The sequence below is a fragment of the Argopecten irradians genome, chromosome 4, assembly GCF_041381155.1.
Source record: "Argopecten irradians isolate NY chromosome 4, Ai_NY, whole genome shotgun sequence".
In the NCBI taxonomy this organism is placed as follows: Eukaryota; Metazoa; Mollusca; class Bivalvia; order Pectinida; family Pectinidae; genus Argopecten; species Argopecten irradians.
The window spans coordinates 40,747,153-40,768,564 of NC_091137.1; the positions used below are offsets into that span (position 1 = coordinate 40,747,153).

The 21,412-nt window shown below is 33.8% G+C and overlaps 2 protein-coding genes across 13 annotated transcripts in view; both read left to right on the top strand.

The window, feature by feature from the left end:
• The window catches only part of LOC138321670 (trichohyalin-like), a 74,487-nt gene extending 59,484 nt beyond the window's left edge, over positions 1-15,003 (top strand). For 11 of the 12 annotated variants that reach the window (XM_069265505.1, XM_069265506.1, XM_069265509.1 and 8 more), the window contains 10 exons: positions 386-412; positions 1,069-1,092; positions 2,543-2,603; positions 2,976-3,037; positions 3,232-3,318; positions 3,523-3,651; positions 4,329-4,445; positions 5,351-5,413; positions 8,558-8,671; positions 13,094-15,003. In XM_069265505.1, the coding sequence (XP_069121606.1) occupies positions 386-412; positions 1,069-1,092; positions 2,543-2,603; positions 2,976-3,037; positions 3,232-3,318; positions 3,523-3,651; positions 4,329-4,445; positions 5,351-5,413; positions 8,558-8,671; positions 13,094-13,132 (723 nt within the window). In that variant the 3' untranslated portion in view covers positions 13,133-15,003. Of the gene's footprint in view, positions 1-385; positions 413-1,068; positions 1,093-2,542; positions 2,604-2,975; positions 3,038-3,231; positions 3,319-3,522; positions 3,652-4,328; positions 4,446-5,350; positions 5,414-7,207; positions 7,256-8,557; positions 8,672-13,093 lie in introns of all 12 variants that reach the window. The other variant, XM_069265504.1, reaches the window with a different exon arrangement.
• Positions 15,004-15,987: 984 nt separating this feature from the next.
• LOC138321672 (delta and Notch-like epidermal growth factor-related receptor) lies at positions 15,988-21,342 on the top strand. Its single transcript, XM_069265516.1, has 5 exons — positions 15,988-16,132; positions 18,295-18,482; positions 18,864-18,921; positions 19,739-19,792; positions 20,671-21,342. Exons 1-5 carry the CDS (start codon positions 16,045-16,047, stop codon positions 21,264-21,266), a joined length of 984 nt encoding a protein of 327 aa, XP_069121617.1. The 5' UTR covers positions 15,988-16,044; the 3' UTR covers positions 21,267-21,342.
• The last annotated feature ends 70 nt before the right edge of the window (positions 21,343-21,412 follow it).

A 21,412-nucleotide genomic window follows, 5' to 3' on the forward strand; every position in this document is an offset into this window, starting at 1 on the left:
AATGATCTCAGATATTTATTCTGTTACCCGGTTGAAATTATAACAACCAAGTCGGCAGATCTGCTATGTCATATCTTACAATATTCCTATCTAATCAAAGTGCTAGATTAAGTAGCATGCAAATGTAAGCGCGTGTTGTGGTGAATATGGAAAGGGCTAGCCAAGATGAAAGGTATATCAAATAACTGGTATTCCTCACTCGTGCTTTTTTATTCATGTGGCCTGTGAAACTTATTTGTGTATTCTTTTTGATATATCTAGCTGGGAATTGATGTTTACATATTTTAATAATTAGACATATTCAATTAAATGTGTTCGTATTCTCTTTTACGTAGGTAAATTATCTTTAATTCCATGCTATTAGTCTTATGTGTTTTTATTTCAGTCTGAAGATCATTTTGTTCGGGACGGTGTATGTGATCACATATTCTTTTTAAAATTTTGTTTTCTGCTTCATGTAGATTTCTGTAATGGTCTGAAATCAAAACAGACTTTTGGCGTTTCATGTGGTCAATAATATGAATTTGTTGTCTTAATAAGTACGTTTGTTTTGAATGGACACGGGTAGTGTATGAATAATACCCCTAATAACTACAAACGAGCGGTATGAGACGCCGATATTTCTTATGTTTGTATTCCATGATTAGTGATCCAATAGTTTTCAAGAGAGTTCGCACCGAACTTTCCTTATAAAACCCTAAAACTATTCTTGTTTATTAAATTCTTTCATTTGAATCTTAAATAGCACAACAAGTAGAAATGTAGCTGATAAGGTACCACGTGATTTTTCGATTCGTATAATTCTGCCATTCAGTTTTCAAATGGTCGGCATGATAATGGTATTTTACTTATGAAAGGCCAGAACATATTCCCGGGGACGACTGACATACATATATATCCTAATCATATATAATCCAGTTCTTTATATATATCCTCACTTTTTGATGGCAGCTTGCTATGGATGCTTTTTCATCTCCGACATCACATACATATTGTACAAAATAAACTCTCTCATATACCATTATGCTATCAAATATACAGCTGTTGTGCATTGAAAAATGATTTCAGAGCTTTTTAAACTACAAACCTGATGTAAGTAATCTGGTAGCTGCTACTTATTCAAGAATCACAATGTAAACTTGCAATATCTTTCGCAATTTTTAGCATTGCGTTAGGTTATTTAACTAACATAATTCGCTGCTTAGTCATAGACTTGAAATATCGTTTGTAACATCGCTTTTTAGCTAAATTTTAAAAGCTGAAATGCTCTGAAATAAGTATATATCAATACTGATATTTATCCAAAAATCACTTTCCATTTAGATTTTGCAATTATATTCATTGCTATAATTCTACCTTGTATTGATTTCACTGCCACCCATTTCTATTCATGCACCGTATTGTGTGACTCCTTTACAGCCTTTACACGTGCTTATGTGTTTGTGAATTAATCTATCATTCAATATAGATATTTAATTTATTTTGATATTATATATTTGATACTTTTGTAATTTATTAACATTATGTTTGATATAAAGTTATATAGAATACATTCCAAAATTGTTTGGGCTGAACCGCTGTTTGCATCTATTATTTCCTTTTCTTAGCATTTGTTTTTGATTGTAGGTACGTTTATTGAACGTATGAATATTTTGACACTGTTCGAACAACAAATAATAGATCCATAAATCAATTCTGAAATCGACTTTGACTATTTTCTTCTGAATTTTAGAGAAAAAAAAAAATTATTTTTAATCAGTATTCAATTACGATTTACAAAAATGTATCATAGTTCAAACTTTCGGCATTGTTAGTAAACTGACAAGACAAGGTAGCAATGCCATGATGTTAAATTAAGGGAGTTAATTTGTAATCACCATTTGATGACTAATTACTAGTAGCACCTGTTCATATTTAAAAGTTAAATAAATGCAGAGACAGACGTCAACTGGCCACATCTAAACCCTCAATAAGGCGAAAGCCTAAAGCCAGTTATTTTTATCTCAAGGCTTAAACCATAGTCACATATTTTATATCAATATATCATATATTAACAGTCCATCGTTGATATAATGTATGCTCCTCGTTTTGAGTTTTTGGAATCAAAGTGTTCTATCGCTCGCTCTTGCTTCAGCTTCTATCGGTTCATTCAGTTTGCTATGACAAGTCGTATGCGTTTCGGTAATAGGGGACGTTCTAATTTAGTTGGTTTTTTTCTATTTCACAGTGGATAGTTTCGATTGACTACTAACTTATTTCATGTCCAATATGCATCTTTTTATGAAAAGCTATCGAATATCAATCTGATTTATATTATACTGTATCATATGTTTTTCAAAACATAACACCAATGATCAATTATCATTTATATAGGTATGTATATAAATTGTAATATCGATGAACATTTGAAGGAACAATGTCAAATTCATACATAGAAAAAATATTGAAAGGCGTTGTAATCGTTAATAGTAATAATATAGGATGATGTATTATCATATTTAAGTAAAGTAAAGATGTCATTAGGATTGTTAAATGTTTTCAGAAAAAGGAGGAGGAACGAATGCAAGAGAAGATCAATCAGAGGCGGTATCGTAGTGATTTGGGTGAGATTTTGTCCCTCCACGCCAGTTCAAAAACAATTATGTTATATGCCTTCTATTTTTCAACTTGAATGTTTGCTATTCCCCAGTACAATACTGTTAAAAAATTCTCTGTCATCTTTTTGTTAGTATAGCCATAGGTTTGTCGGCATATAGAAGTTTCTCGCTATTCATTAAAGTAGCCAGCGTTTGGTTATATTATGAGATCTATGATTGCATGGTACGGTACTCCGGAACCCGTTAGTTTCCCATTTCACGCAAGCTTCTATTTGGATAAAAAAGAGTCATTAATATAAATTAAAATAATGTGTGTTTTTATTATTAAATGTTTAAAATATGTATTTATTAAGAATTTTCCATTTTGTTTAAATGTAGATTTACAAGTAGCTCAAAATGCACGCAAGGGAGAAGAACAACAACGTCATAAAAACGAAAGTGTAAGTATAAAATTTCGTACGAAATAATAACACTGGCAAATGGATATGGAAAACAACAATAGTGTAGATTTTCAATTGTTTTGGTTACTTATTATATTGAAATTAATCAAACCAAATTACACCTAATATTGAAGTCCTGTACGTTGTTTTACACTTTGGCACCACATACTCGATGTTCATTTTTTATTTTCCAGCAAAGAGATTATGCCGAAATCATCGATTCCCGCAGGCGTCGTCCTAGGTCCAAAAACCATCTACCAAGAAGTGATATATCATTAGCTGTAAGTGAAACTCGCACCATCTTAAATATTTGTATGTTTTTGAGAGATCGTATATGACGCATGCTATCTAAAGTTGAAGCCAATAAGTAGAAAATATTTTGCAAGCACACCCAAATAGTAACCCATTACAAGCAAAATGTCAGCCCAACTCAAAAACTTCCATCATTAAATTTGTTCTGAAAATATGACAATGTTTACTTGCAGAGAGATGGAACTGTGCGGCCGAATCCCATTGAAGCCGAGAAGTATCGTGAAAGTTTAGATGTAGGTAGCACCGAGAAGGAAGTTGATCATAAACTGAACCAGTTGAAGGACTACCAGGCGGCCCGTCAGGTATGCAATTTAGATTTTTGTGACGTCACAATGACCGGAATGTTGGACTCATCGACGTTAAATCGTGCTTTATCCACGTCTCTACTTTTCGCATTCAATAAAAAATACTTCGATGCTTTTTTTTCATACTTATGATGTTTAAATTACCAAGCTAAATGGATCAAAATGTTTGTGCTGTAACTAAATGAATGTTGATGAAATTTTTTAAGATTAATTTTCGTCATGGTAATCTAATTCGATTTGTGTGCAGAAACAGCTATTTCAACAAGTCTTATTATAACGAGACAGATAGGCAAAACTATCTCGGAACACCATGTTAACGTAGCGCGATCTAAACACACACTGGCAGAAGAAATACGACTTAATACTATGGTGACCTTTATGTCGAGTGGGGTTTACTGTGATTGCATACTTATCTACTTTCAGCTTAGACTAGTTCCTTTAAACCAGTAAAGTAAATCCTTTTGTTTTTTCGCGTGCGATTTGTAAATATTTCAAATGATAAACGGAAAAAAACAAAACATGGAAATGCCAAACATACGTACAGTAGAGTCGTATGACTCAGAAAGTCACAATCAATTAACGTAAACAAGAATTAAGGCACAATATCACAAAATAATGTCTCAATGAAAGTAATCCGATTTCTATTATAGCATATGTGACATGTTGTGTTTCAGCACCACGAATACTTTTCAAGCTATTGGGGCAGACCTGGAGGTGGCAATAGAGCACATGAGAAATACACTAACAAAGCGAACCTGGATAGACTTCTTAATAATGAGCAAGGCCCGGGGGTAAGTTTCATGTAAAAACCTTGAACAAGAAATAATGTTTATGATTCTTTCTTGTAATATTCCGTCTTTGCATCTTATAGAGTTACCTCCCTTTCTGGTAGGTTTCCATTGTGACGTCATTATTTTATGAGCTAAATTCACGTCGTTTTCTCTGAAAATTATGACGTTACGCTCGTAAACACTTGACGTCAAAATCAATACCTACCCGCAAGAGCAGTTAACTCTGTAATATGCAAATACAGAATAGAGTGGATGAAAGCCATTTTTGTATAAACTAATACTGAGCGTCTGTACCATTGAATATATGGAAATGGGTCGCATTCCATGAGATTATTGAAATGTGTTTGAAATTTTAGTTTTGCTTTTTACGGTGGAAGTTTATATATATTTCTATGCAACACATTGCCAGAATGACCTCATAGACAACAATGAAAGCCGAACCTTGCAACTTTAACAGTTCCCTTTTATATTTCAAATAAGATATCTATTATGGTAAAAGATTTGAAATTTGTAAATCAGCGAAAGAATTTAGTACAAAGTACAATATGAACCATTTCATACCATCAATATCGTTCCGGCAAAGTGTTAATTCAGGCGGACGGGTCGCAATGTACATAGTGGCGGTTATGCTTTACTTATCATGCTTGTCATGTCAATTATATTATTAATCTATTCCGTCGTTGCATATTACAAGGTTACCTCCCTTGCGGTAGGTATCCATCGTGACGTCATTGTTTTGTGAGCGAAAATCATGTCGTTTTCTCTGAAAAGTATGACGTTACTCTTGCAAAGACATGATCACATATTCCATACCTACTTGCAAGGGCAGATATTTCTGAAAACCCCAAATGAATAATTGTTCTCTTGAAACTTTTACTGAAGTAAAACTTTGATTTTGACCCTAGCGTTTCTCCATGAAGGACGTATACGTGAAAGGAAAGGATTGGTCTCAGTTCAATGAGAAGGAGGTGCGTTGCACACTTCCAAGTTTGGCGCCAAAACTGGCCTTTTATAGTGTTTAACAGTAGACTATGAGCTGACCGCGACTAAAGCAAGCGTTGTGTTTATAACAGTCATTTGATGCGGTGTATAAATTTAACTACCAAACATTTTGATTTTATGCATCAACCATATTCCACCTTTGCATATAACATAGTTAAGTCCCTTTCGGGCAGGTGTCGATTGTGAAGTCACTACATTGTGGCCTTAAATGATGTCGTTTACAGCGAAAGATATAATGTTATACTCATAAAAGCATGACGTAACAATCAAAATCTTCACGCAAGGGTAGATAAAGCTAATATGCAAAACAATCTTTGGTTAGTTTATTGATGATAATTTAGTTTACGGGAAAGCTTGCTATACTTTTCGTCAGCTGTGATATTGGATGGTTTCACTTAAACGTAAATGGAGGTTATTAAATTAACAGCTAACTATACATAAAATTAAAACATATTCATAAAAGGTGATATGAGTGCCTATGGCATTATCTGTGTCAATACATATGCACAAAGTTTCATATATAAATTGCTTGGCATAAGTGTGTATATTTGACATCGTCTTTAAAAACAACAGCTATGAAAATAATGTCGAGGGTATCAGTTGTGATGCTTGTGCTACCGTTTATCAATTTTTGATTATAGTGTGGATGCTTGTCTATGTTGCATGCGATGCATGTTTTCTGTAATGCAGCATTGTATCTAACTTGCTACTTATCTCATTATATTTGCATGATATCAAAGCTTAGATCCTATGTTGCTGGCTTCTAAATATTTAGTAGATGACACGTGTAGACAGAAATAGATGACACGGAACAAAGTTGTTGGTCAAACGCAAAACTGATGAAGGACGACCCTTTATAGAGACCGCAGAACCAAATGATTTCGCTTTATACGATATGTTAACGTTTGCCACTGTCCAGGTTAAATGGAGTTTTCAAGTCTGGTCACCTGTCACTAGTTTTGAAGAATGGCATCTGGCATATATGTGAATAAAAAGAAATTAAGATCTACCATCTTGCTAAACTTTTATGTGGGGGGTGCCATCTTATGTTGAATTTCGCACCAAAAATTTACCAAAATATTCATGAAATTCCAAAATTGATTACCTCCCTCTGTCAGACACATACTTGACAGAATTTTAAAATTTCTTTACATATTTTATATATCTACATGTATTGCCCAACCCACACATTAAACATTTGAAACTGATGCGCCCTGAATACCCAATCAGCAGGCTCCGAAACATTCACCTCTCTATGAAATCTTGTGCCCAAAAGGGGATTTCCAGGAATCTATTTTTGGTTTGATTCTACGACGTCCCTTTAATCAATCGTATCATGCCGTGATCCTTAAATCACGGTCTATGTGCTACTTAGGAATGTTGGAGATGAAATATTGTATAAACTGCTCTATACATTTTTAGATAATTTATGTGGAATTTTAAGTTAAGGGAGCATCTTTAAGAAATGTTTGTGAAACTGGGCCCATAAAGATGAGATGTGGAACAACAGTTAAGAAATGACATTATGCCACATTCCAGAATATTGTAAACATGGATATTTTCGATAAGCCAGCTTTCAAGCAGTTCTCGGTGTGATGAGGTTCGCGCTGTATATCTATAGTTTAATGACATATGTAAAATATGCATTTGTTGAAAGATACGCGCGTGAGAAATTACCAAAAATATCTTTAATTATCCCACTACTACTTAAGTTCTATTTCATGATGCATGATTAATTGATACCACCCAATTTTCTTTAGATTACACCACGAGGCGATGGAATACCCTTAGGAGATGTTGCTCCACATGTAAATAAAATACAATCCTATTTTTATCACAATAAGAAAAATCCTATGTTTTGATTCCTCCCCACTGATCTAAATAATACCACTACTCTAACCCTTTTGATTAAAGATATTACACGCTATTCAACCGAACGGTGATTGCTTAAATTTCACTGAAAAATGCATCATTTAATAATGGACCCCTGCAAGAAGTTATTTTTATATAATAGTTTCTCAACATAATTTCAAATCATGAATTGATAAATACACCCTCCTCTGTTTCGTTAAGGTTGATATGCTTCTTTTATAGTATATATCCTTCATTAGAGACATCTAATCGTTTTAGTGTAAGGGATATATCAAATAAGGTAATGTTGAATATTATTACTTAACGGTATGTCTTGTGTTTGTGAATGAGTTTGTTTCAGCTAGTTCATTATAATCTATAAGAGTTACTTCCCTTCGTGTCATTTTGTCAGTTCTGTGATAGATCAGAATGCTGTTGGTTTTAATGAGACATTATATTGGTATAATATTGATATTTTTTATTGTGTGCTTGTCGACTTGAGGGAATATATATATATTCCATTTCTCTCTTAATTGTCCATCAAAGTGTAAATATAGCACATATCTCGGTGATCAAAAATACGCACCTATTCAACATGTGTAAACATGTAAGTGTTAGCTAAAAGTTTGACCAGTTCATTATCCATCACTTTGTTGCTATACGTAATACAATGTGATAGTACACCGAATTCATATTGTTCAAATATAGCTGCCCATATCCCAGTCAAAGTTTTTTTTCTGACAACAATGCATGATGTTACACCATATTGGTTTAATAATTATTTTACACAGAAAAATCCTCTTTTCCTTTAGCGTGTTCACGTTTGCTTGTGTTGTGATCCCTGTCACTATAACATGTTAGCTATTTTGTGCTTTTCTTGAGTTGTTCACTCCCATATCTAACTTTCTGTACATATATGTTATTGTTAGTTTTTTTGTGTCTTCATTTTATTTAAAACAAACAGGACAATTACATGTAAATATTAAATAGATTTCATTCGGTAACGTGCAGGTTACTTACTTTTCAATTGAAAGTTAAAGTATTGATCAATAAATCATAATATATATTTAAAAGGTAAAAATGATGGTCACTATTTTTTTTTCAATCAGATAATCACCATAGCATTTAGCTGATATTGGATCTTGTCTTTTAAACCTATTTTGCTTTTTAGTTTGATTAAAATGCCGAGGAAACACGTAGTGGTTTCTGTAGCTGTAGAAATCCTTTTGATGGTAGTAGCTTGTTTATTTTGCCAACAGATCACTCCTCGCTTTGAATCCCAGGACGACATATCACCACGATATGCTCGCGTCACAGTTGATAGTTATCATGCTAATCAGTATGACTACCCTTATACAGGACCCACTGGAAAGGTACGTCAACAGAGCGATTAACACGTCAGAAAGCTTTCTGTGGATGGTGATAGTATTAGAGTTTTTCTTATTCTTTAACAGTGGTTTTTTATTTTACAATCATCAAGATGGGGAATATAATCTCTAATGATTGCTTTTTATATAGGTTGATGACTTTTTTTGCTCAATTTGTTAACCCATATTAAGATTTCAGAATACATTTTCATAGTATCTCATTTCCTCGATCATTTGTGGTAATTATCCAGGCTTTCTTATTTTACCATTACATCAATCGACAATCATAATTCATTTACAATATCTGTGTTGACATGTTTTAACTCAGTCGTAGTCAAGGAACAACCATTCTTATTCAAATCAAGCACATTCTTGCACACTCCTTGGTGATTGGAATTTGGGTACATCAAACCCACTGTTTCCCTAGAACTCAGTTACTTTGTGTATATTTCCTTATTGTTGATCCGCGTGAATGCTGACTTTGATTGTGCGTGAAACAATCAGTAAGATCATTTAAAGCATGTATGTGATGAAGATTTGTGTAATATTTTCACCAGACGGCGCTATGTTTGGTCCGGCATGCGTTTGAATCCGATGCATGATTAAGTTTATCGAATTATTTACAAGTGCATGGTGAAAAGTTGAACAGACGTCATCAATGAGAAAATCCTATTGTTATACTGTTCATTTGAATATCAAATTATCAAATTATCTAACGACTTGGTGTAGATGCTACCAATGATAACGTAACTGATATGCTTTAATCATTCTTGTAGAACTTACGAAATATTATTCATTTCTAGTTGTAGAGGCAATTTATGAATGAATTTTTCGCATTTAATTTGCAGTAATACGAATGAGCATAAGTATACTTTATAGCTGTAGATAATTAACGAGTAGATGTAGTTAGCAATTAAAACTGTATGGAACTAATTATTTAAAATTACGAATACGATAATTACGTAATAACAATAGAGAGGATTTACAGTTAACTGATTTCTCAATTACTAAAGCTTGTATTTTTTCTAAGAAAAACCTTGAACAAACGTTTCAAGATTTTTTGATATTCTAACATATACCTTTGAGTTCATCCCATCGACAAAGTTAGTATGTTTGCATTTCGGCACAGTCATCGAACGCAGGGAGACATTTTTATATATATTCCTATATCCTATTATCAATACTACATGTACAAATTAGTTTATTTTCGAGGAAAACGTACATGAAACAAAAAACAAAAATGCGGATAACTAGGGGTTTTATTATTGCAGTTGAATACAAATAATGAGGATTATTATTATCATAGTTGAATACAAATGCGTATACCGAAGGTTATTGTTATCATCATAGTTGAATACAAAAGCGGATAATGAGGGTTATTATTATCATCACAATTGAATACAAAAGCGGATGCTATCTCTTGTACTACACAAAAGCAGAAAAAGAGATAGCCATAATAAAAGGTCACAGTAGGCTTTTGAAACCAACGCAAACTTATTTGTTTTATTTAATTGTAAACTGATAATTGAAGTGGTTAAGTTAATGTGGTCATTTTTAAAAGGTAAAAAGTAAAACAATTTTGTGTTTTGTTTGTGTTTTTGTTTATATATTGGTATTATAACACTGGTGTGTACAGACTGTAGTAGACTTGTCTAGAACAAAACATATGACCGTTTTGTGGATTCAACTATACGTGTATATAACTAAGCAGCATGATTTGGAACCGTGAGAGGAATGACTACAAAATATGTGTCTGATACTCACCATTCATCTTAACATCAAGTTTTATAGTGATAACTAATCTTGATATACATCATTTATCCATTTTGATGATTTTATAATAATCATCGGATAAAAGCAATACAACAACTCTGCCTTTGATAACGCTATTCTGATTTTGCTATTCAATTAAAGTGCATTTCACAGCTTTTAGTCACTTATAGTGCTATTGCTATACTTAATTTAGGTAGTTTTATAATTTCTATTGCACTGCGATACTTCACTAATTGTGGCCAAACGTTCTTCAGCCTCTAAAAATACCACAGTATCATGGCAGGGGAAATAACTTTCTAGGACATTTGTTAAGAAATATAGATGTGAACCATGAGTTTGTATATTAATGTTCTTTTTAAACCTTTCGTTGTCATTGGAAGATGCAAAAGACAAAAAAATATAAATATAATGTTCACTTTCCTAGCTGCAATACCGTAGCTTGACATAAATTCAAAATACTGGTCTGATGCTTTCGCACCCTGAAATTACATATGTCATTAAAAGATTGCTGTCGTGTTCTGATGATGTTTACAATCATGACAATAATATAAATCAAATAAACAAACGCAACAGCGTGAAACGGGAACAGTGATTTTGCGTTGTTCATATAAACATAACTCATACTTTCCGTTGATTAACCATCTCGCATATAAGACTGAGTTCATTGCAAATGTCCAATAATGTGAACTACTTAATTTTGGCAAGACACAAATTTATACGTAATTTCGCGAGAGAGTTCAAACGTTGATTCATATATTTCGCGAATAAATGTTAAACATATAATAATACAAAATGTAAAAATACTTTTGATTGATTGATGGGGCTGCACGTACTTGCTCCGGTTATAACCGAGCGTAGGAAGATAAATGCAAATAGAAATATAAGGGTGACCCCTGACCTTTTCTTGTCCGTGCCAATGATCGACCGCTGACCGGCTAGGTGAAAGACAAGGGCATCAACCAAACGGAAAATATAGTACACACGAAAATAAAGTAGTTCACAGTATTCCATTCATCCTGTCTGAGAACAATGAAACTATTACGTCACTAATTGTATTCTTTGTTGACTTTCTTCTTTGATGTATTTTATCATCGTGGATTTTTTTTGTGCAAGTTGGATAATACGGCATTATTACTTTGTTTTTTGACATTAGATTATTATATACCCTAACGGAAATGAAGTTTTATTATTTGATGTGTGTTGGTCATTAGCAGACTATGTACGTGTTTCTATCGATAGATATACATATTCAAAATACGGTGATGTGAGTAAACGTATTATATATTAATTGTTTATAGGCTGGGTTTTGCTCTACCAGGCTCAGGCTCACCATGACGATATTGTACATTGTGATATTTTTATACTGGTGGTATGTTAGTAGAATACACACCAATCCTTAACAGCTAGTTGTCGAGCCAGATGCAATATTAAACAAACATGTACTATTTTTCGTACATGAATAATACAATATGGTTGCTCACCATCACGATATTGCATTTCTGTACCTGTGGTATGCTAGTAGAATACACACTAATTCTTAACAGATATTTGTCGAACCACATGCAATATAAATAATCATGTACTATATATATGAATCATAAAAAAATGGTTGCCATGGTAACTAGGTCATCTTCCACAGTTTTCGTGAAGTGGTCAATATCTTATCAGCCCTTGTATCAGTTTTTTTTAAAACCATGTCAGCTGATAAAGTATAATTATGCCTATTATTTAACACTTGCTACTACGGATACATAATGAACTCTTTTGATTAGTCCAGATATTGTCTAACCAAACTAAACTTGTTACGCATTAGTTTCAAAGAGAGACAGCTGCAATGGCTTTAGTTTTCAATCACAGAAAATATCGTTTGGGTGTTTTTGTTACCAACGAGACTATTTCACGTACCACGTACGTGATACCTGATATTGTTTGTGCGGGACTATTGTTTTCTATTGGTGATGAAATGAAATGGCGCTAAAATGATAGTCCGCACTAACATTATTTCAGCAGGAAAATTACGTTGGAGAGTTACATTCCATTACCACCAATGGAGATACTAGTCTCGCACAAACATTATCGGGCATCACGTGGTACACGAATTAGTCATACTAATTATTAAACCATGTCATTAAACACAGTTTTTGTGTATTTGACAATAATACGTTAATTAAACACTAGTATGTGTAATTAAGTGATGCCCATGATTTGCAACATCTGTCACCCTTAAAAAGAAACTAAGCCGGGGTTCCGATTATTAATATATATATCAAAGCATAAATATTATTTAATAAAGTTGAAAATATCTATGCAGGCTTTACAGAACTGACGTTAGAAGGGTGAAAATTACAATGTTAAGTTTTCTATTGGTTGTCATCATTAACCAAACGAAACGTCACAATAAAGGTTTGTAACATTGTGTATGGATGGTTGGTGTGGCAAACAATAGACCTATGTCTCAATATAACAAATAACATATGGCTTCTATGTTGTGCCTTTGTTATTTTCATCAGAACATGATCACTAGTAGTACTTTTTGTACTTTACAGTACCCATGCGGTTCTTGTTTCCCTGTTTTCGTCAGCCAACGTATTGTTGATCATGTTGAGACTTTACTACGATAATAATGCTATTGTTTCCCTGCTTTTGTCATTTCAGAAAGAGTATGAGATGAGATCCCCGTGGGCTCAACACTAAGGAAGCGCCGATCCCATAGATAACAAAGGAAGAATTAAAGTAGATCTTTTAGATAGAATTTAAATTTCATATATCAACATTTCATAACGGGTCGAATTCAGCGAGAAAGACAACCAAAACTTTAAAACATTATTTAAAATGCAGAAAGATTATGTGGTATTCGTGTGTGTTTCTGGTATAGGAAAGGTGCAAGAACCATCCTGATTTACGGGAATGGTTGTTCAAAGGGTTGGTTTGCCTTTCGCCTACGTAAAGTGATAATTTCCTTGATATTTTCCTTATGAGATAGTAACAAGTATTGTGAAAATTCAATATAGCTATTTTAAGTATCATGGAAGGTATGTTATTTGGATGAATTCACACATTCACCCCTGAAGACACATTTAGATTCTTCTTAATCAAATATTAGACGAGTCTATTATACAATTTCAGGGATGATTTCATAGGGAGGAACTGTGGTATGTTTTATATCCACTTTTAAGTAAAGGTGTGACTTTACCAACTGTGCATCTATATACAGTATTTTGATTTTTCATTACACACATATTTTTTACCTTTAAACAGATCTTTGTAAATAATCATTCATATATTAATAGACATCATTCAAATTGATTGTATATTTATTTAAGTCATATGGATGCATTAAGGGGTTGTCTTTGGTTCTATTGATATATTGTTTTGTACATAAATATTTTTCATTAATATAATATAGAATTATTGTTTGATTCACTCGTTAGATAATGTATATTAATAAAAATTTGAAGATGTAGAGATATTCATTTTATCTGTTGTTGAAATTATGATAAGAAGTTCCATGTTTTGTATATGTTTTGTGTTCCCCACACGGAAAATCATACTTGGTTTTCGTTCTTGCAAAATCGATTGATTTATCCAAAAAAAATTGTCATTCACACACATTAGAAAAATCAAGATAGAAAAGAAGATGTTAAAATATTCATATTATCTGTTACTGAAAGTATGATGACAGTTTCCGTGTTTGGCAAATGTTTTGTTTTCCGTACCAAAAGAACGTCGCCCTGAATGGAAAAGTTGACGAACTTTGCATGTAGCACTGACGTATTCTATAACTAACTACCGGTATCTCTTTATTAATTGGTAAGAAGCTTTGACCATAAAGCGCCCAAGTTGTAAATCCTTAATATGATCTAGGATTTGTTTGATATAATTGGCATATTGTTTACTTAAACTCATAGAAACATCACTCATATTGACATAGTTGATTTCAGTGTGTTTTTGTTATATTATAACCCGGATGTTTAGGTTAATTCCGCCATCTTGTGATTGTTCGAAAGTTTTACCATTGTTATGTTATACGCTGTGTAAGTATCTGTCTGTGATATTGTTAGCATCCGTCCATTTTTTAAAATTAAAACAAAGATTGTGATATCATCAACAAATTCTAACGTAATTAGACATATTTCAATAAACCATATTCATATTCAAACTGGTAAAGTACCATAGTTGCATTGGATAAAATGAAAACAGGTGATTATTTGTTTGGTTTCGTCTGTTATATGTCTATTGTATGTAATTATCTGTGATAATATATTTTGTATATTTTATCTTTAACATGATGTTTATGTATTTTGAGTCATTATGGAAGGATGTGACAAGAACATAGATTGTCTCTATCAAATTAACCGTCCATTTTATTATCTTTAGTTTTTAAGTTATATTTTACGTTTTAACATAAATATAGTATTTATTTCCAGAAATATATTTTTAAAGAGCATGTCTTTATTTGTTAGTGTACAAACGTGGTGAAATTTATATGGAACATCAACAAAGGTCAAGAGATTGTAACAGCATTACTTGCATTTTCTATGCAAATAAACATTTCACTCAATTTCTGACTGACTTCGATGGTTTTATTTGCATTTATCTAAGGTTACCTTCGCAAGGTTTTTTTTAATCTGTAGCCCGTCTGACATTCGCAATTAAATATTCTGAACTGAAAAAATACCTTTGGAAACTAAACTATTAGACTATTATCATAATGCGAATGGCATTTTGTAATGAAGAAAAATTCCGAAACCGATACGGTAAAAGATGCGAGTGTGTTTAAGGAGCCAAAAATACCACAACATGGGACTCTTCTATAAACATTAGTACCATACACATCTAAGTCAAATTCATGTGAATTTTTGTAAATGGCAGTTGAGTTGTTCAGATAAACCTCTACCGAAACACAGCTACATGTAAACATATCATGTTTGGCATCTCGTGTATCATAATTGTATCCACCATGTAAAGATGTCTGAAGTAAAAACTAAAATAAAACATAGTTGTGCTTGCTAGTCTTGATAACACGAGTCCCAAACGCATTGACTATTGTAATTCGAGTTCCATCTTGATATAAACAACAAAGGAAAAATGTGATATGTTATTTGTATTCCCACGATAATGGCCCTATTTTAGGGAAACGAAAGGAAATAGTCCTAACAATGATGGGACTAAAAAGCATTATGAAAAGCATTTAGTAATACAGAAGAAGGTACTTATCAACAATTGTATTAGACACCAGCTATACTAATACACATAATGCATAATATTATATTTGACTTAACTACGATACGGTGCAACTGTTGCATTGCAAAATAGATTCAATAGTGCATACTTCATGAACCACTGAAAATGGCGCGATAGAAAGACATAATTAGGAGGATGTGAACCAACATCAATCCAGATGTAATAGGCTGGTCAGTCCAATGTCTAGCTTACCAGTCTTACCAATGGAATAGGTCCGTGTGAGATAATGTCACGAATATTACCACTTAGTGTGTATCTGGTATTGGTGTAGTTAACTATATAGTCTGATAAAACCGAGTCGACAGAGTGACACAGTTATCTTATCTTAAACAAAGCCTGAATTGACACCAAACAAGAACAACATGGTCCACCTAAGGCATTTCGTGCTCATAATTGTGGTTGCTTTGCCTTGTGTGTTAACAGACAACAAATGCATACTTCATCCAGATTGTAAGTAATGCTTGAATACTTATGATATGTATAAAGAAAACATCTGATTTTGTCCGAGAAATCCACAGACGGTTTGACCTCTTAGGTGACTAAATGTTTGTTTGAGAACACATATAAGGACCGACCTTCTTTGTAACCTCTTTTGTGAATAATATCTACATTATCTCGGTATTGAAAAATATATCATAAGTGTGTTTATAGTGCTGTGTCACTACCCTGACAAAAAACTGTCATGATGATATGGTCGAGTATCGCAATTTAAATTCCGTGTGTATTGTTTGATTCGTGGACTAGTTTTTATCACGATCTTTCGATCGTGCTTTAAGAACAATAGATCCCAGAGTGATCTTGACGCCCATCAAAGAATGATATATGTCAGACAAAGGAAAGAGTGATATTTTTTCTGCTTTTCAAACTTTTACTACATATTACAACATTTGAAATCTGATATCCTTTGAATACTTTCTGAGAAAATAACAGTAAAAATCTTCAATTATCAAAAAAACTAGATGGCTACTTGTCGGCCATCTTTTTGACCAGTAAGTCCGAATATGCAATATGCACAACTAAGGTCCTAGGGGAACTTACATATAGAATTTGAGACAGATCACTTCAGTACTTTCTGAGAAAAAGTGGAAGCAAACTTCAATTATCAAAATCCAAGATGGCGTCCTGTCGGCCATCTTGTTTACTGATCGGTACCAATATGCAATCGGCATAACCAGGGACCTATGGGAACCTGCACGTGTAATTTGACACAGATCCCTTCAGTACTTTCTGAGAAATAGCGGTAATAAACTTTAATTGTCAAAATCAAAGATGGCGTCCTGTCGGCCATCGTGTTCACTGATCGGTACCAAAATGCAATCGGCATAACCAGGGACCTAGGAGAACCTGCACATAAAATGTGAGACAAATCTCTCCAGTGGGTTCTGAGAAATAGTGGTAACAAGCTTCAATATCAAAATCCAAGATGACGGCCTGGCGGCCATAATGTTCACCGTTCTGTCCGAAAATACGAAATGCACATCTAGCCCCTCGGAGAACCTGTACATGCAATTTGACACAGATCCCTATAGTACTTTCTGAGAAATAGTGGTCACAAATTTCAATTGTTAAAATCCAAGATGGCGTCCTGTCGGCATAACCATAACTAGACCCCTAGGGGATTCTACATGTGAAATTTGAGTGAGATCCCTTCCTTACTTTCTGAGAAATAGCGGTAACAAACTTTAAATTTGAATATCCAAGATGGCTGCCTGGCGGCCATTTTGTTGACCAATTGGTCCCAAAATGCAATTTGCACATTAAGGGCCCTTGGGAAAGCCTTCAGTACTTTAAGAAATAGCGGTAACAAGAATTGTTAACGGACGAGAGGACGGACCACGGACCACGGACGTAAAGCGATTTGAATAGCCCACCATCTGATGATGGTGGGCTAAAAAGACATCCACGTTACATTGGCGCTTTATAAAATACCTAACGATCAAATAAAAACAACTGAGAAAATGTGAGTTAACACTCTTATAATTTAAAAACGAACATAAATAATTAAAACGTCGGCTCAATACCATTTTTTAAAAATATAATAAATGTTCTCATGTGCGACTCCCATCGTAGCACACCATCCACATACCAACTATGAATTAGCGACTTCGACAACATCCTCGTGACCATTAAAACGTCATCTTTCTTTAAACGATGTATTCTAGACATTTACAACAGTTTTAGTAAAAAAAACCATCGGACTAATTATCCCAGCCGTCTTAAAACCTACCCATAAAAACTTAAAAGAAAAATGTTAGGAATATCGTTTCAATAACATGAATGAGATTGATTTGACTCGTATTTTAGTATTCAACTTGGTAAATTTGTGGTTCAAATGCGATACGAAATCGGAACGATGTCATATGGCATCGATACAGTGTTATCGTCCATAATATCTTGGACCTTGTGAAACATTTCATGATCTCACAATAACGAAACCTTTCCTGTTTTGAAACATAAACATGGTCAATGATTAAAACTCAAGTGTAGTATCGGCGTTCATGTAGATATTGTTATTACGATACTCGATGGTATTTCATCTTTGAAACAGTATTAATGATTATAAAACAATTGATAAATTAGCCAGGGGTAATGATGTTGAACCTGCCTTACAGCGTTTGAGTCCCAATTCTGCGCCCTTAAAGATGTAGTCACTGCAATGGAGACGAAGTATTCGGACCTTACACAGGCAGAAACGGATATAGCTAACCTCAAACATACGGTCCAGTCCCAAACTGCTCGAATACTGGACAACGAGAACGCAATAGCTTCTCAGGGTAACACCAAAAATATCACGGATCAGGTAACATATTAAACATCACATCAGAAAAGAAATAACAAAATGAATGATAAAATATATATATGTCAGATACTATGGGTAGTATGTAATGATAGATTAATTATAGTGTATTGCTTAAAAAATGTCACTTGTTACCTATTTTAAATGAATAATAAATGTAAAATATAATTGTACTGCATTCCAGAATGACAGTATATGAACAAAAGTATATATATGTATATATATTGCTAAGAATTTAAACAAATGCTTTTTTTCAAATCATTATAATAGAAGATAAGACGACTTCGAGAATTATCTCCCCTGATCTGTACGAATAACAATCAGTGTACAGTGTTATATTTCTAGAAGATATGCTTTACATGGAATATAAATCTAACACGTTAGGTGGACCAGCTGCAACAAATGGTAGCCGATTTACTGAACAGGACAGCGTCACTAGAAGGTATCGTTTGACAATATACCACCCCTTTATAACTTCTCGTACTATTTTTGTCATCATCCCTTTAACTTAAGGGAATCCCAGTAGAGAACCATTAAATAAGCTAAGGAAAATATCATTGGTTAAGGAACCCTTTTTAACTTGACTCATGTTTTCCTATAGAGAATTTTAAGTTTGAATTTCCTAATTTCCCTTAAATTAAGGAATATTCGTGAACTTCAGTCTTGTTATTATAATAAGTAAACATTACATTATAATAATTTTTTAAAAAAAATCTGAAGATATCAGTGAAACTTACTTAAGACAAGCATATTTTCCTCATATATATCGATTATTGGATTTAACACATATCCTTATTCTAAACCATCTGTCTGAAATAGGCCTATGAAGCTACATTAAATATATGATACATATGAATCTAACAAAGGTGGGCCTATATTATTACATATTATTAACTAATTAACATTTGTAAACTTCTGGTTGGGACGACTGGTTCACCTGTATAATGTGACCGGTTGAGGTGTGTTGCTTGGTGTCTTCGGCAGCATGCTTCTGTGATATAGCACTATAAAAAGGCAAAAGTTCCACTTTACAAGAAGACACAACTAAAATATACCGCAGCCTCCAAAAACACGCATAACACACTATACACGCTTCACAGCGCGTGCATGGAAGGCCGTCCTTACATGACCTTGGCTGTTAATAGGATGTTTATTAATCAAACAAACAAAACAATTGTGGTTGGACTAACCAATACTTAACAATTTCCTAAGATTCAATCCTAATATTTAATTATGTGCTTTGTTTGTTTGTGTTTCAGACAAAGTGACGGGACCTGTGAAACCATGCGATTCCAATCCATGTCAAAACAATGGTATGGTATTCTATATAACGGCTCTTGTTAATGAGGATGTTAGTTAACTATCTCTTCAATTACACGATAACTGACCCTGACTTGTTTGAAACTTGATACAATATCAGGACATTAGGGACACAAATAATGGGATTGAGTTTGAGGTAAAACATGTGTTACGAAGGTTACAGACGCTATTTGTCGAATAGAGGTTTCAGCTTATACCTTAGGAAGGAATGAATACATTAGGTCGTATTCCGAATTTGCATATTACAGAGTTATCTGCACTTGCGGGTAGGTATTGATTGTGACGTCATGTGTTTGCGAGCGTAACGTCATACGTTTCCGAGAAAAGAACATTAATTGCGCTCACAAAATAGTGACGTAACAATCGATATCTACCCGCAAGGGAGCTAACTCTGTAATATGTAGAGACGGAATACTGTAAGTTATGAGGTAACACAACACAGAGTAAGTTCGAATCAAATGTTCAACAGTTATGGTTACCGTTGCCAAAGGCAAGTGGTTTTGTCAAATTTCGGTTTGCATATTTTCTGAAAAGATTAATTTTAGGTGGAATTTATGCAAATCTATAAGATAACACAGCAAAGCTTTATTTTGGAATCGACTGTAATGGTTAATGTTAGAATATAGAAAAATGTTGACACTCATCTACTACAATAAGATGGGTTGACGTAAATAAGCTAATGTTGAAAATCATTCTCAAAACTTCATATTCAAGTTTCATGGAGAATTTCGAGATTCAGGCTTGTCAGGTCACGGTATTTGTTATTTTGTAGAGACGGTCAGAGTTATCATTATATTTGTTTTTCGTTGATTAATCCTTATTTTGTAGAAAAAAGAAATACCACTAGATAATGAGATATCTTTTTATTCAGCTTCCTGTCTGGAGATGACCGGAGGTTATTACTGCGTATGTAAAGCAAATTTCACCGGGACGCACTGTGATAAAGAAGACCACTGTTCGATGTCTCCTTGTCAAAATGGCGGAACTTGCTTCAGCAACGCTATTTCCTACATCTGTAATTGTACCGTTGGGTATAACGGTCCTTCGTGTGAAAACAAACTGAACCCATGCGATTCAAACCCATGCGTGAACGGGTTGTGCACATATCTCAATGACACATACACATGTTCGTGTGACGTAGGGTTTACGGGTGTAAATTGTGACGTGTCAACATCAGCAACATCCGGCCCCGTTGTTAGTTCATCTACTTCAGCCTTACCAATAACGTATACGACCATTCTAGCAACACCGCAGCCGACAACTCCAAGTGTTTGTGACGGCGCACCAAAGTGTAACCCTCCTGCTACATGTACACCTATTCCGAATTCCAACGATTACAAATGTGTCTGTCCGGAAACGCCCGAGACACAGGCTGATGCATGCTGGGAACCCTCCTACCTCGAGCCGTTTGGGTTCTGTTGTACGGTGAATACGTGTGTGGTTCCACAACCAGATCCAAAGTGTTAACGTCTACAATTTGTTACGTCTGGTGTCAAAAAATATACCCCTAATTTAATTTGAATTAAAAAAATTACTTAATGCATTCAAATTCAAGTCATTATTTGTTCTACGGTAGCTAGTGTATTCATTTTGTACAATTTATCAAAATAAGG